The sequence below is a fragment of the Corythoichthys intestinalis genome, chromosome 22, assembly GCF_030265065.1.
Source record: "Corythoichthys intestinalis isolate RoL2023-P3 chromosome 22, ASM3026506v1, whole genome shotgun sequence".
In the NCBI taxonomy this organism is placed as follows: Eukaryota; Metazoa; Chordata; class Actinopteri; order Syngnathiformes; family Syngnathidae; genus Corythoichthys; species Corythoichthys intestinalis.
The window spans coordinates 27,367,910-27,385,139 of record NC_080416.1 but is presented as its reverse complement, the minus strand read 5'-3'; the positions used below and the strand labels follow the sequence as shown (position 1 = coordinate 27,385,139).

The window sequence follows — 17,230 nt, the reverse complement described above, 5'->3', positions numbered from 1 at the left end:
AAATAACAAATAGAAACATGGTGTGGCGCTGCATTTATTTCCTGGAGGAGGAAACCCCAAACAGAGGATCGTGTGCATAACAGCGGCCGAGACAGGTGAAGTCTCTCAGGGCAGTCGTTTCATGAGTCTCTCTCCAATAAGTAGGGACAGTTTTCACAGGCGAAAAAGTCATGAAAGTGAAACTGATTGCGTGCCTCTGTGACTTAATTGAGGTACCATGAAGTTCACTTTCATGGTTTAATTTCTCTCTACACATTTTTTATATACTCCAGTTCACTCGGCATTGAGTTAAAGCGGAAACTTTAACACGCAATACGAGCTCTGTACTAGCACCCATCTCTGTGCAATCGCGAAGGGAGGGCCACCAATGAGCACTGACTTGAAGCATACTATTGCAGCCTACGTTTGAAGGTCCAAGAAAAATGTGTGAATGGACCATCAGCTCATCACAGCTCATTCATGTCAAGCGAGCCAGCCGGTTCCACATTTGAAATTACGGGTTGGCGGAGGGCCCGATGCACTAATCAAAAGAGCCAGATATGGCTCGCGAGACATACAGTGGTATGAAAAAGTACCTTAACCTTTTGGAATTTCTCACATTTCTGCATAAAATCACCATCAAATGTGATCTGATCTTTGTAAAAATCTCACAGATGTAAAAACAGTGTCTCCTTTAACTAAAACCACCCAAACAGTTATAGGTTTTCATATTTCAATGAGGATAGCATGCAAACCATGACAGACGGGGGGAAATAAGTAAATGAACCCTTAAAGAGCAATTGAAACCAACTTTTGCCAAACAAATGAAGTCAGATGTTTGCCCAATAACTGAAGAGTGGTTTAATGCTGCCCTGCCCATTATAAAACACACACCTGGTAAAAATTGTCTTGATGAGTAGCATTGTCTGATGTGCATCGTAGCTCGGTCAAAAGAGCTGTCTGAAGACCTGCAATCAAGGATTGTTGATTTGTATAAAGCTGGAAAATGATACAAAACCATCTCTAAAAGTTGTGATGTTCATCAATTGAAAGTCAGAGAAGTTGTCTACAAATGGAGAGAGTTTGGCAATATTGCTACTCTCCCGAGGAGTGGCCGTCCACCAAAGATGACGCCGAGTGTTCAGCGCAGAATACTCAGAGGTAAAAAAGAACCTTAGAGTGTCTGCTAAAGACTTACAGAAATCACTGGAACAGTCCAATATCTCTGTGCACACATCAATTATATGTAAAGCTATGGCCAAGAATGGTGTTCATGGGAGAACTCCATGGAGGAAGCAACTCCTGTCTAAAAAAACACATTGTTGCTCGTTTAATGTTCGCAAAAAGGCATTTGGACACTTGGCACGCGGACTGATGAAACCAAAGTTGAATTGTTTGGGAGTAACACACAATGTCAAGTGTGGAGGAAAAATGGAACAGCTCACCAACATCAACACCTCATCCCCACCGTGAAGCATGGTGAAGTGAGCATCATGATTTGTGGCTGTTTTACTGCCTCAGTGCCTGGACACATTGCAATCATTATTGGAAGAATGAATTCAAAAGTTTATTAGGATGTTTTGTAGGAAAACCTGAGGCCGTTTATCAGACAGTTGAAGCTAAAAAGAGGATGGATGCTGCAACAATGCAATGATCCCAAACACAGAAGTAAATCAACTTCAAGAATGGTTTCAGAAGAACAAAATACACGTTCTAAAGTGGCCAAGTCAAAGTCCAGACTTGAACCCCATTGAGATGCTGTGGCATGACCTAAAGACAGCGATTCATGCCAGACATCCCAGGAATCTGACTTAACGACAGCAGTTTTGTAGAGAAGAATGGGCCAAGATTTGTCCTGATCGATGTGCCAGACTGATCTGCAGCTACAGGAAGTGTCTGGTTGAAGTAATTGCTGCCAAAGGGGGGCACAAAATATTAAATGTGATGGTTCACTTACTTAGCCCCCCCCCCCCTTCTGTAATTTTTTACAAACTATCCTCATTAAAATATAAAAACCTATAAATGTTTGGGTGGTTTTGGTTAAAGCAGACACTGTTTTTTCATCTGTGTGATTTTTACAAAGATCAGATCACATTTGATGGTGAGTTTATGCAGAAATGTGAGAAATTCCTAAAGGTTTAGATACTTTTTCATACCGCTGTAGGTTCCCGACCCCCGCAGTAAAGTGTATAGATGCTTCATTAATTATTGGACGTCTAGTGTCGTCAATGAACACTGGGGATGTATTGAACATTTTATGTAAATACTCAAATGTATATCGTTTGTGTCTGGTGAGAAATCAGCAGCCATGTTAAACCTGTTCTCTACGCCACACCTGTTTCAGGTGGAGCCCATATCTGACATCGAGTCCGAAGAGGAAGTAGAAGTGACCGACATCAGCGAGGAAGACGAGCTGAACCCCGAAGACGACGACATCTTCACACCCGTTTCCCTTTATAATTCCAAGGCTAATGGTAGCCCCTCTGACCCCTTCCCGCAGCCGCCCTCCAACCCATACGACGACCCTGAAGATGACGACGGAGAGGTCTTTAAGACTCCTGCTACCCCGCCCGCCGGCACTGGCAACTCGGCGTTCCCGCTACTCAGCCTGAAGACGGAACCGGCGCCGGCGGCTCCCGTCAGCCCGGGCGGCACTCGCTGCATCCCCCTCAAACTGCGCTTCAAGCGCCGCTGGAGTGAGGACCAGAAAATGGAGGCGGACGGCGAGCGGGATGAAGCCGAGGACAAAAAGGTGAGGGCAGAGAGGAGCGGTGAAGGAGACGAGAGGGAGGAACCGGTGGACAACGGCGGAGGGCGGGGCCTGATTTTAGGTTTGATGATGCCTCCGCCGCCCACCCAGCGCAGGGCTAGCTCAGAGCTGCAAAGAGCCACCGCCCAGTTGTCCTTGGAGAACGCAAGCTGCTGAGATCCCAAATCTACTAAACCCCAGACATGGAAACAATTGTTTAAATTGTGGCCACAATATAAATGAATTGTGAACATCTATCAGAATATTTTCAGGAATTTGCCCCTGAAATAGCCGCTTCAGAACAAAAACACTTCATTTATTCTTTTAAGGCTTACCCAGACTTTTTAGTGAACAGGGATCCCCAAACTGGTTTTGGGAGCTGATTCAAATCTGTAATTGCAGGCGATCCCAAAACAACAAATAATAATAACTTGCAATACGCATTCTGTAGTAGTGGTTAAAATTTTCGAGAGAATATGCGTTCCATTTACCCAACTGTCTAGGAATTTTGTGTGCGCTCATTGCTAATTTGCGGCCACAGAACCTTGGCTTCTTGGACACAGCTGCTTACAGTGCCTTTATTGTGCAAAACCCTGCTAAATTCCAAATCGAATTGATTAAACTCACTAGAATGTATCTAGTTTATCCTGCTGGCTCATTAATTAGCTTCGAGTAATGTGACAAAAAAAAAAACCATTTTAATCACCCCTGAAAAATTCTTCCCTCACCAAACATTCTCTTGTTTCGAAATCCTTTTAAATTCATGGAATTTTGCTAATTTGCTTTGATTTATTTGGAAATACTTTTTTTTTTTTAAAAAGTAAAATACAGGAAAAATCTCATTCTTCAATAACTGCAGTCATTTTTTTAAGTATATAACCCTACTTGTCCGCTGTAATATTTTTTTCCCCCAACATTATAATGCGTATACTAGTCGATAAGGCATGTTTTATGCCATACTTTCTGACAGATACCAAGGACTGAAAATTGACCACCAGTGCCTTGAAGTATGGTCAGTATTACCTATCCCTTATTACCATATTTTCTGCACTATAAGGCTTATAAGGTGCGCCTTCATTGAATGGCCTGTTTTAAAACTGTTTTCACACCGCATTATAAGGTACTGTAGTAGAAGTAGTAGTATTAGGAGATGGAGCGTCGCTAAAGGGAATTTCACGATATGAGTAACCAGTCACGTGCATCGGATTATGAGGCACACTGTTGGCTTTTTTATGAAACTGAAGGCTTTTAGGTGCGCCTTATAGTGCGGAAAATACAGTACTTGTGATTAGAGACAAATTGATCAAAACAGTCATTCTTTTGTTGATGCTCCAAACAAAAAACTCCACTATTAACTAGGGGTGGCATAATATCTCGAAATAGTGATATATCGCCATACTTTTTAGTAGGGATGTCCTGATCCGATCATGTGATCGTAAATCGGGCCAATCACGCCGTTTTTCAGAGGATTAGAGTCGGGTGAAAAGGATCTGGTCTTTAAAGGGAACCACGGATAGAAAGACTTGTAGTTCGTAAAAGATAAGAGTTATTAGGAGTTAAAATAACTTGATATCAAAACCCCTCTTAATGTTTTCGTTTTTTTACAATTTGTAAAATTAGTTTAACTTGTAGGTCGCTATTGTTGTTGACTTCGCAGGGCAGTGACGTCACTGGGTTACGTTGCCGGGCTTCCAGAGTATGACTCTCGCAACATAAACATGTCATCTGATCAGCCCTTTCAAAATGAACCCGAGGGGAACATTAATGAGTATGACAACACTGTCAGTATTCCACAAAATGAGCAGCAAAAGCAAAATGAACAGGAAAGACGGGATAAGACGAGACGAGAGTAGGGGGAAAAAATGGTGTTTCGCCAAAATATGCTAGTCCGGCAAAACATCTACAAGACGTGAGTTTGACACCCAAAGTTCTACCGTGTGCTTTCAGCTTGTTTTGTTTAGATGCAAAAAGACGGAACATACTAAAGATGCCTTAAGAAAATACTTAAACGTATTAATATCAAGTAAGGGTGGTTTAAATACGCTGTAACGTGGCTAATGTGGTCAACAGATCAACTATCTGGGATAAAGCTACCACAAGCTACCACACAATCCTTAAAAAGTATGAGAGGGAAACACATGCAAGTATTTTGTATTTTGCAAAGTATTTTGAAGCAATTAAAAGGTAATAAAAGATTCAATAAAAACACAAATAGTAAGTACTCGCCGCTTTTACCCGCTGTGCACATGTGTTGGACATCTCGCCGCTTAGTAAGGAATTGCAGAACACCCGTAGTGTTCTTTTAGTGACAGTGACGAACAACGTCATCACCCCGGGTGTCCATTGCGCTCGTAAAACATGGCGCCCTTTGTGTTTCTAATCACTTAATTTAGGAAAAGACAACAATTGTTATTAGAGCCTACAAGTCTTTCAGTCCGACGTTCCATTTAATTAAAAAAATATTTTGATGTTTTTTTGCTTCATGCTCGTACAGCACCACACTCTCACTGCTGCTAAGCAGTGCGGCCAAACTGTCCAGTGCAGTTTGCGTTTGGTACTTAACGTGAATGATGATTGACAGGTTTGTAGCTTTGATCTTACCTGAGAAGCATGGTAGCTCTGTGATCAAAGGCACAAATGTGTCAATCATAGTTTAGCTTGTTACACCCGTAGCTGTAGTGTACTGTGGCAACTCATTGGGTATGTGACAGGCGGTTCTCAGCAGTATGAAGGTCAAAGCATGAGTGGATTTGAGTGGACTCACTCTATGAAGCGTTTAATAAAGACAAGCATTTTTCTACCATAGACTTCACTGTCAGTTGACCGCACACGGTTCTCGGGACCGATTTGTAGGGGGCCTATTTAAAAAAAAAAAAATTCAAATATTTTCAAAACCAAAGCCAGTAGTGACCTAAAACAAAAACGGGCACCTCCCTTACACGTCTGTGAGTCTCCATGAGCAGCGGCATCAAAAAATTCAGTCGTTCCATACTAAAATCCTGATTATTTTTTTATACAAGTATAACTAAACTTAAAATGGCTATAAAATTCTCAGATTTTATGCTAGATGCACAAAAATCGCCAAATGCAGAAATAATTACCTATGTTTTCAAGATCAATAGCAATATTTAACATATAAGTTTTGCCAGAAATGGCAGCTTAAACGTCATGTGTAGAGATACAAAATTCAACATGGCGGCAGTCACAAAACAGAGCTTATTTCGTTGAAAATTCTTGTAGATAAATGCATAAATCACGGAATTTCTATCGATATGAACGTAAGGCGGTCTAGATTCTTGGTTAAAAGCAAAAAACAGGCAGTTATCGTTCATTTTACGTAAGTATTTCAAGCAAAATTTACGTTATTGTGTCGTCCGACATGGCGGCCGTCACAAAATAAAGAGCTTTTTAAGTTGAAAATTCTTGTAAATAAATTCTTAAATTGTGGAATTTCTATAGATATAAACGTAAAACAGTCTAGATTCTTGGTTAAAAGTAAAAACCGGGCAGTTGTCGTTCATTTTACGTAAATATTTCAAGCCAAAGTTACACTAATTTTATCCATTTCATTTTTTCACAACTTTTCAAAGTGCATGCATGGTGCTATGTAATATAATAATTACCTTGAATCCTCGACAAAATCACTCTTGAGACACTTACTGCCTACAAGCAGGCAGTAAAACCTTAGTCCGGTGTCCACCTAAATCTGGCGTTAGAACGCAGCGTATGTTTGAGTTATCAAAGACAAAGCCTACTCAACGTTCTGCCTGGGTCGGCCCGCTATGGGACTGCGTGGCGCAATATGTCTTTGAGGTCTTGTCAACTGATGGTGGAGTCTGTTTCTACGTTATTCTTGTTTAAAAATAATTCACATTATGAAGGCGGCACAGTAGGACAGTAACATGTTTGGGACTTTTGTTTGTTTAAAAAACAAAAAAAACTTTTTCAGTATTGGATCTGGACTCTGCAAATTCTCAAAATCAGGTAAATCGGACTCTGGTACAAAAATATGCGATCGGGACATCCCTACTACTGAGAATCAATGTTTCGTTTCAACAAGGTGTCACTGTCAATCGCACTAAAATCGGAGCTTTCAACTCTGGTCTTCTCAGTTTTATGGGTATTTACAGGTTTCACTTTCTGGTCATTTGTAATCACTTCCTGTTTAGTAACCCAAAATCATCTTGAAGTGGCCTGTAAGTGCCCCAAAATCAATGGGAAGTGACCAAAAATCAATAGGAAATGACCTGAGATGCCCCAAAATTAACGTCCAATACGTTTGAAGTGGGAGGGATGCCAGCGAATCAATGAACCGAAACTGTAGATTATCTTGCAAAGATTTTTCTAAACCATGTATCCATAATACTTGTATCGCCATATCGTAAGACAATCGTTATCGTGAGCCTTGCATCGCAAATCGCATCGTAATGTGAGCTACCCAGAGGTTTCTTTGTTCTAAATCCTATGTTCTATCTATATTGTGGCCACAATTTTTTTCTCGTGTCCAGAGCTCGCTACAAAGCTTCGATGGACAAGTTTGGACTTTTTTTTTTGTTTGTGTTTTTTACCCCTCAGCCAATCAAAAGGGCTGTAAATCACGATCAAGTAAACAACACGGGACCTTTCAGAATGACCTTTGTGTGACAGGTGGAGAGCCCTCTATTATGTTGACTTGACAGAAGTGCCTCGCGGCAGTTTACAAAGTGGCTTCCAGACTGAAGTTGGATCCTTGGCGTCGCTGCCGGGAACATTCCGGACTTTACGGAACCGCTTCTTCCTGGATGTTCGTAGACGTTCAGGAAGTGACTCAGACTCGCCGTGTTTGAGCAGACTGGGCGGACATTTTGTCCCGAAGAAACTTTTTGGAGCTTTGGCGAATCCCTTCGTCATTCCTGTCGTTTTTCCAAAGACTCCCGGTGAAGCGTGTTGATTCGGGCATTTCTGCTTTTCCAAGCCAAAATGCCAAATTGTCGAACTCGTTGGCTGTCATTGACAGCGATAGACGTCCGATCCATTTGAACCGGGAGGGTTGGCAGCAAATGTCTTAAAGCTGAAGCAATTAATTATTTAGGTAATCGATTAATCTATCAATTAGTTACGTCGAATAATCGAGTAATTGGATTACGGACATTTAATGCATTGCCGAATAAAGTTTAGGATAAGTAAAACCAATAAGTGTTAATGCTTGCAGTATTTATTTTGGCTTTCTAAGTTTACACTTTCATGAGAGCATTAAATCCGAATACAAAATGAGATTCCTGAGTGTTTCTTCAAACGACGCAAAATTGCACTTTATTTCACAAATGCATTTAAAAATAGATTACCTGAGTTTAGCATCAAACGATATTAAAAACAATTTGTGAGGATTTAGGTACAACAAAAGACCAATTGGCTAAATTGCATAGCAAAAGTCCGCTAGCTTAATGCTATAAAATTCTAATGTTTGTCTGCAATGCTCTGAACAAATTGTTCAAACACATATTCCTACAAAGAAAACTGCTAAATATACTTCTAAACAAACATATTAGCTAAAAAAAACACCTTATGTCGGTCTTAACAGGGAGCAGCTGGATTCAGAATCCGTTTTAAGCTATGTTAAACTAATAAGTGTTTATACTTGCAATAATATTTTTATTAATAGAGCATTAAATCCGAATTCAAAATTCCTGAATGTTTTTTCAAACGATCCGAAATTAAACTTTCATTTTATAAGAGCAATAAATGCATTTAAAAATAGATGACAATAACTGAGCTCAGCCTCAAACACTATAAAATAAATAAATAAATGATGGTCTAAGTACAACAAAAGAACAATTGGCTAACTTGCATAGCAAAAGTCTGCTAGCTTAATGCTATAAAATGTTAACGTTTGTTTCCAATGTTCTTAACAAATCTTTCAAACACATATTCCCACAAAAAACTTTAAATACTTCTAAACAAACATATTAGCTCAAACAAGAAGAAATACCTTATGTTGGTCTTAACAGGGAGCAGCTGGATTCAGCCATGTTCGACGAATTATGGCATATTCACTGTTGCCATTAGAGGGCAATGTTTCTACCCAAATCAATAAAACTAAATGCAACACTTTCAAAACAAACCATTACAACGTAACTTTAATTAAACGAATCCTTGAGCAGCAAAATTTGATTCGTAACTTTTTTCTAATCGAATTACTCAAGTTAACCGATTAATCGTTGCCGAACTAGAATGTTAATTCGCTGCCAACCCTCCCGGTTCAAATGGATCGGACGTCTACTAGCGACACCTCACTTAAATTCCGAACAAAAAGATGAAAACAGCCATGCGATTGGACGCCGATCATCGTCAATGGCGCTGAGTTAACAAAAATGACTGGCAACAATTACGGCAGTGTTTTTTTTTTTTTTTGGAAGGAGCGCCGCCAACATGAATGTGGAAAGCGAAACTCAGGCAGAGAGCTTATTTTTCACGACTTCGAAATTTCTATTTCCAATTTAAATCCAAACAAGCGTGCCTTTTTCAAGCACCACGCACCAACATGCCTTCTGTTTTTAACATCAAACCGCACACATACGCTATATATTTTAGTCGAGAAAAAAAATTCCAAATGTTATATTTCAAATACGATCGTTTGATACAAATCGGGGAAACTAAAAGCTATTTTCGTGCCGAAGATATATGTGTACATATGAATACAGTATATATATTCTATATAACGCCCAATGTATTACCACACCTTTGCCTTGTGGTGCAGCAAATGCCGCCATCAGAGTTTATATTTATATTGTTAAATATTAAAAGAACAACTGTTAGGGGCCCACGTCAACACGCTAACAAAATGGCGGATCCAAAGCTGGCGACACGCTCCGATTGGCCGAGACGTGGACTATGGATCAAAGCGCACACATGTGAGACCTCTGTGAAGTTGACCCCGAATAAGACGCAAATTCATGTAAAAATTGTCAATCGTTTGTGTCCGTTTGTGCTGAAAAAGTTTTGTTTGTGCTGCTATCGTTTTTTTAGATACAGCAGTACCTCTTCTTAACGTCTCTACAATGGAAATTTCAGGTTATGACACGCCTCAACGGGGAAAATATTGCCTCTTGTTACGAAAGTTTCAGGTTATAAGAAGCAAAAAATACAGTACTGTAAAAGATAGGTATGTACTTTCTGCTTTTAAATGTCGCGCCATAAGATCCTCCTGCCCTGTTTGGTTATAATCTTTCCCATCATGCTTCAGTAACGCGATTCCTCTCTCCTATTGTTGATGTTTCAATTTGGGTGTCGCAGTATGATGACATGCACAGGCGCGACTGTTGTTGTCTTCGCCAAAAGAGCACAAGTCTCCTCGCGTATTTTTGTCTCACGAAGAGTAAGATGGGCGATAGGCACCATCTTGAAAGAGAAGGAAGGTAAGATATTTTTTATATTTTCCTTTGCAATATGTTCTATTTTCTATTTTATTACACGTATTAACGGTTAGTTTAGCAGTATGGAATTATTCAAATGGTGTTCATATGTGTTTGGCTATTATTTTGTTTCGTTTTCACCCCGATTATAAAATTTAATGTGGCGTTTCAGTAGTGCTTGGAATGGTAGGTTTGGGCATCGGTGGGATCCAGGACGAACACTCCGGTTCTCCCGGAACCGTTCGAATTTTTTTATTTCGATTCCAAGTTTCGATGCCCTGACGGCCAACCGGTAAAATTAGCTGCCGGACACTACGAAGAAGAAGCCACATGAAGACTAGCTCTGTTATGAGCAAATTATATGAAGTGGCTAATTTAACTTAGCACAAAAATGTGTTGCTTTGCTTCACATAAATGACAGCAAAATAATATAATAAACAAACTGAAATGATATCAGACCCCGTGTTAAAACGTGCAACGTAAAAATGTTGTTTTATCAAGGCTTCCCAACGATGTGAAGTGCAGAGGAGGTGTGTAGCGTCTGTACACCTCAAGGATTCTTTTCCAACTAAAGTAGTTTTTTTTCCTGTTGCTTCCTCTAAGTCGCCACTAGGGGAAGCCAAGCGTACATAACAAAACAAAAGAAAAACTGTAGAGTCCAGAGTTACAATAGTGACATCTTGTGGACGGATAAACGATATATCTTTTTAGTAAGAAATCAAAAAGTAGTCCGCTTAAAATCAAGAGACTGAACACTCCCCGCCTGACATCTCCTATGTGTCAGCCCTTAACTAACTTGTGGAAATACCACCTTAAACAAATGCCTGCAGCATAAGACACTCTAAAACATAGGCAAAAGAATATGTGTAAATGTTTTCTCCACGAGCTTTAGAAAAATTAACATCTTTGTGAAAGTACGGTCCTGTGGAAAGAAATTTCTTCATATTGAAGTTCAGAGACTTATTTTAATACAGGGGAAAACACTCAGGTGAATTGAAGTTCTGCTGAGACTCCCAATTTGGCCAACTTTCAAAATGGTCCGACATGCATGTGTGATACATAATTGGATAGCTTAAAATCTCAATTTTCAGGGGGAATAAAAATTTTGAGCAGGAGGGCATTTAAAAAAAATTTTTTTCAAACAGCGAAACTCCATCTGGAGGTGAGAGCATGAAAGAGCAGAATTAAAGAAGCCATGACTTTAACGAGATATTATCGCGTACTTACCTTGTTTCGATCCAAAAACACCATGTTGCATGTATCACTGAGTGTCAAGACACAGCTGTGAATGGCCACAGCTGGATTTTTTTGGGATTTTATGGGTGAAACATGGTAATACAACAAGAGCCGCGATGCAGACATCAAAGACTGGTCGAGATTTTCATATATTTATCCTTTATAACCTTTTTTTTGAGGGGCGGGGTCGATTATTTATCATCTAACATATCGGAGAAAATGCGACGGTAACAAAAAAAATACCATTAAGCGATAGTTATGAGGTAGATATCTGACATTTTTTTTACAGACATTCATTGTGATGTAATTTGTTTAAAAGTTTAAAATATGCGAGTGAATAATTTTTTTAAAGTTTTTTTTTTTTTTTTTTTTTTTTGTAATGAAAAATTAGACATCAATTAATGATTCTTAGCTAAAAATGATACCATATTTTTATGGCTGGGTTGAAACAAAAGCAGTTGCGCGGTGTGTGTAAACGGGTGTCCAAGGTAAAATGGACAAATTAAAAATAGCTCGGGGGCTTCATGCACCATGAAACTGCTATGGCAGCATATAGACATATTTCATTGTCAAACACAACAGGTTTTTTTTGGCTTAAAATACAGCAGTTTATTTTAAAGAGGGGTGCAAGAGCAGAAACTGCTTTTTCAGCCGTGTCTGTTTTTTCCGCCAAATACAAGTTAAAAATAGCCCTGTGAGAAATTCATAGCAAAGTTAATTGAAAGTTCATGTAATTTAAAAAATAATCGAGAAGTTAAGAAATTAATATAAACGATGCCATCTTTTTCACCCCGCCTATCAAAAGAATTGGAATCGAGAATCGTTTGGAACCGGAATCAAAACATGGAATCGGAACCGTTCAAATTCAAAAGATGCCCAACTCTATGGAACAGATTAGGGCATTTACATGGGAAAACGTCTCAACTTTTCTCAAATTTTAAGTCTGATGTTCCCTTTAAGGCACAAACATAGCACAAACGAACGGCACCGTTTTGGGCCGGTTTGGATCAAAATGGCGGGCTGGTTTGCCCTCTGATTGACCGTTAAAAGAATTGTAAATATGTCAAAAATGATAGCAGCACTAATGAATCTTTTTATAGCATTAACCCGCACGATTGACATAATTTTAATATAAATTTGCATCCGATGGGGGGAGCAACTTCACGGTGGTCCAAATGAGATGTGAGACAACATCACCATAGAAACGGCGAACGCCCTTTCCACAAACACTCACAGGAAATGACATCATTAAACCTCAGTGCAGAGTGGAGAGTGCGGGACTTCCCGTAGCATGACTCGCTAATTGTGTGTGTGTGTTGCGTTCCAGTGTTCCATATACAAAGCCAGCTGAGGTCTTGCACATTTTTAACGCCTTTGTCAGAAAATTTGCTATTTTGACTCTTTGAGTGAAACATCGTACATAGTGTATATTTTTTTAATATCTTTTTTTTTTTTTTTTTTTTTTTTTTTTTTTTTTTTTTTTATTGTAGCAATTAGCGCCATCTGTGTCTGGTCAAGAAAACATGGCACCAACTTTCAATCTCCCCCAAACACATATATTACTGTTACTATTGTAATGATACCGTATTGTAATATTAACCAGCTTATTTTGTATGTATTTTTCGCTCAGCTTTTTATTTTCCTCTTTTGGTTCCAATTTGCACTCTTATGTTCTTTCTCGTGGACCTTTTTTTTATTATTATTATTTTTAACGTTTTTTTTTTTTTTTTTTTTTTTTTTTTTTACTACAAGTGTGTAACCCAGAAAGCTGTTTTCTTTTTTTTTTTTTAATTACAATTGTTAATGCTGTGTGTGTATATATTTTTCATATTTGGAGGATTCAGTAAGGAAAATGTGTTTTAAAAAAGAAAAAAAAAGGCATTGTATTCTGTAACTGTTATTCCACTTGTCGGCGTCTCTTCGGGCGACCGGTCGGTGTTTCTTTTTCTGTGTTCATCTTCACGTGTAATTAAAACAATAATCAGGGTTCATTAAAAAAAAAAAAGGTAAAAAATTGATTTATGGTCTTGTTTGTTAAGTGTTGACTTTCAAATGTTCTAAAGAGCTTTTTTGAGTTTTTCGGGAGGGTGCACTCCACCGTGTCATCCTGTCAAACTGTAACTCTGGCTCCCCCTGTATGCAGCATTGCAGCTTTATCACTGACTTGAGTAACACAGTAGGGGTGTGACACCATGTCAAAAAGTTGATGTATCGTGATACTTTGTAGCCCAAAAGGTTATCAATATGCTCCCACCAAGAATCGATATGCAGTGGGGCAAATAAGTATTTAGTCAACCACTAATTGTGCAAGTTCTCCCACTTGAGAATATTAGAGAGGCCTGTAATTGTCAACATGGGTAAACCTCAACCATGAGAGAGAATGAGGAAAAAAAACAAATCACATTGTTTGATTTTTAAAGAATTTATTTACAAATCATGGTGGAAAATAAGTATTTGGTCAATACCAAAAGTTCATCTCAATACTTTTTTTATGTACCCTTTGTTGGCAATAACGGAGGCCAAACGTTTTCTGTAACTCTTCACAAGCTTTTCACACACTGTTGCTGGTATTTTGGCCCATTCCTCCATGCAGATCACCTCTAGAGCAGTGATGTTTTGGGGCTGTCGTTGAGCAACACGGACTTTCAACTCCCTCCACGGATTTTTATTGGGGTTGAGATCCGGAGACTGGCTAGGCCACTCCAGGACCTTGAAATGCTTCTTACGAAGCCACTTCTTTGTTGCCCTAGCTGTGTGTTTGGGATCATTGTCATGCTGAAAGACCCAGCCACGTCTCATCTTCAATGCCCTTGCTGATGAAAAGAGATTTTCACTCAAAATCTCTCGATACATGGCCCCATTCATTCTTTCCTTTACACAGATCAGTCGTCCTGGTCCCTTTGCAGAAAAACAGTCCCAAAGCATGATGTTTCCACCCCCATGCTTCACAGTGGGTATGATGTTCTTCGGATTCAATTCAGTATTCTTTCTCTTCCAAACACGAGAACCTGTGTTTCTACCAAAAAGTTTATTTTTGTTTCATCTGACCATAACACATTCTCCCAGTTTTCTTCTGGATCATCCAAATGCTCTCTAGCGAACCGGAGACGGGCCTGGACGTGTACTGGCTTCAGCAGGGGGACACGTCTGGCAGTGCAGGATTTAAGTCCCTGGCGGTGCATTATGTTACTGATAGTAGCCTTTAGTACTGTGGTCCCAGCTCTCTGCAGGTCATTCACTAGGTCCCCCCATGTGGTTCTGGGATTTTTGCTCACCGTTCTTACCATTTTGACGCCACGGGGTGAGATCTTGCATGGAGCCCCAGATCGAGGGAGATTATCAGTGGTCTTGTATGTCTTCCATTTTCTAATAATTGCTCCCACAGTTGATTTCTTTACACCAAGCGTTTTACCTATTGCAGATTGTCTTCCCAGCCTGGTGCAGGTCTACAATTTTGTCTCTGTTGTCCTTCAACAGCTCTTTGGTCTTACCCATAGTGGAGTTTGGAGTGTGACTGACTGAAATTGTGGACAGGTGTCTTTTATACCGATAATGAGTTAAAACAGGTGCCATTAATACAGGTAACGAGTGGAGCCTCGTTAGAAGAAGTTAGACCTCTTTGACAGCCAGAAATCTTGCCTGTTTGTAGGTGACCAAATGCTTATTTTCCACTCTAATTTGGAAATACATTCTTTAAAAATCAAACAATGTGATTTTCTGTTTTTTTTTTCCACATTCTGTCTCTCGTGGTTGAGGTTTACCCATGTTGACAGTTGCAGGCCTGTCTAATCTTTTGAAGTATGAGAACTTGCACAATTGGTGGTTGACTAAATACGTATTTGCCCTACTGTATCGTTTTGAAAAGGTGTTGCTGTTTAAAAATTTTTTAAAAGCCAACAGGTTGCTACCAAAATCTTCCATTAGAATAATGTCTACGTTAGCTCACTGGCTGCCGTTATCCGCGCTAGACGTCCAATTCATTTTGACTGGATTGGATGTCTAGTGCTGTCTGTGGCACTGGAACCAGAGCATTCACAGCCAGGCTTTTGTGGGCATTTACAGGTCACTCCCGGTTCATTTTAGCATAGACATCACTATCAGTTGACGAGACAGTTCCTACAGACATTATTTATCTACTCCAGACCAATAAGAGCGGGCCAATAGTTGCTCTTAACCAGTGCCGGGCAGCTTTTTCATATGTAGGAAAAACAAACTATAAGAAAACGTCTGCGGTTTCGGAATGTTTCAGCGGTGAGTACAATGGCTGGGGATGGACCACAGCAACAAACCCTGGGCATTGTGACAATAAAAGTGAAGCAGCAACACAGATGTCCGAAAAATTCACCGAAATTAATGTTGTCTGTAACATTTCCCTTGCCTTTGTTGAAAGTGTGGGAATCCTGCTTTTTATGGCGCACGCTGAACCTAAGTATAAGGTCCCAAGTCGCAAATATATTAAGGAGATGACTAACCTGCACTAAAAATAAAGTAACAAAACATGTTTTAGAAAAGCTGGAGAAGGTAGGAGGCCATAAGCTTTTCACCCGACGTCTGGAGCAGCCAAGTCTCCCAACTTTCCCTGCTTAGCTTGACAGCCGACTGGAAGCGTAGTACTTCATGCAAATCAATTCAAGGGATCACACACACCAACCAAGCTCTTGCTGCTCAACTGGAGGATCCCGAATTCAAAGGTACTTTTCTTCTTTTACTGAAGAAATGCCGTAGTAATTTGAGAGGTTTCAAAAGTGCTGTAGAAGATAGACAATTGAAGCTAAAAAGAGGTTGTATGCTGCAACAAAACAATTAACCAAAACACAGAAGTAAATCAACTTCAGAATGGTTTCAGAAGAACAAAATACATTTTCTGGAGTGGCTAAGTCAAAGTCAAACACTTGAACCCCATTGAGATGCTGTGGCATGACCTAAAGACAGCGATTCATGCCATACCTTCTGGGAAGCTGCCTGAACTACAGCAGTTTTGTGGAGAAGAATGGGCCAAGATTAGTCCTGATCGATGTGCCAGACTGATCTGCAGCTACAGGAAGCGTCTGGTTGAAATTATTGCTGCCAATATGAAATGTGATGGTTCACTTTAGGGCTGCAGCTATCGAATATTTTAGTAGTCAATTAATCGATGGACTAGTTAGTTCGAATAATCGAGTAATCGGATAAAGAACATGAAAAATTAAAATACCTCAGCTGAGTCTCAAACGGTATGAATTTAAAAAAACAAAACGATCTATGTACAACAAAAGAACATTTGACTAACTTACATAGAAAAAGTCCGCTAGCTTAAATGCTATAAAATGCTAAAGTTTTTTTTTTTTTTTTTGCAATGCTCTTAACAAATGGTTCAGGCACATCTTCCCACAAAAAAAACGACTAATTATACCTATAAACTAATTTATGAATGCATTAAAAAACATTAGCTCAAACAAAAACTTAGCTTACGCTGGTCTTAACAGGGAGCAGTTGGATTCAGCCATGTGAAAAGAGGCAGACCAGAGGGCAGTGTATCCACCCTAATCAATAAAACTAAATGCAAACACTTTAAAAATAAACCATTACAACGCCACTTTAATTAAACAAATACTCGAAGCAACAAAATTTAATTCTAATATTTTTTTAATCGAATACTCGAGTTAATCGATTAATCGTTGCAGCACTAGTTCACAGACTTATTTTTCCCTCCTTCTGTCATTGTTTACATGCTATACTCATTAAAATATGAAACCCTATAAATATTTGGGTGGTTTTAGTTAAAGCAGTTTTTTCATCTGTGTGATTTTGACAAAGATCTTATGCAGAAATGTGAGAAATTCCAAAAGGTTAAGATACTTTTTCATACCACTGTATGCCTAAGGGAGGTGCCTGT

The 17,230-nt window shown here is 39.4% G+C and overlaps 1 protein-coding gene across 1 annotated transcript in view; it reads left to right on the top strand.

Annotated features, from left to right (window-relative positions):
• LOC130910297 (ETS domain-containing transcription factor ERF-like) overlaps positions 1–4,828 on the top strand; it is a 79,574-nt gene extending 74,746 nt beyond the window's left edge. Inside the window, exon 5 of the mRNA XM_057827464.1 lies at positions 2,324–4,828. Coding sequence (XP_057683447.1) covers positions 2,324–2,905 — 582 coding nt within the window. The 3' untranslated portion in view covers positions 2,906–4,828. The remainder of the gene's footprint in view (positions 1–2,323) is intronic.
• The last annotated feature ends 12,402 nt before the right edge of the window (positions 4,829–17,230 follow it).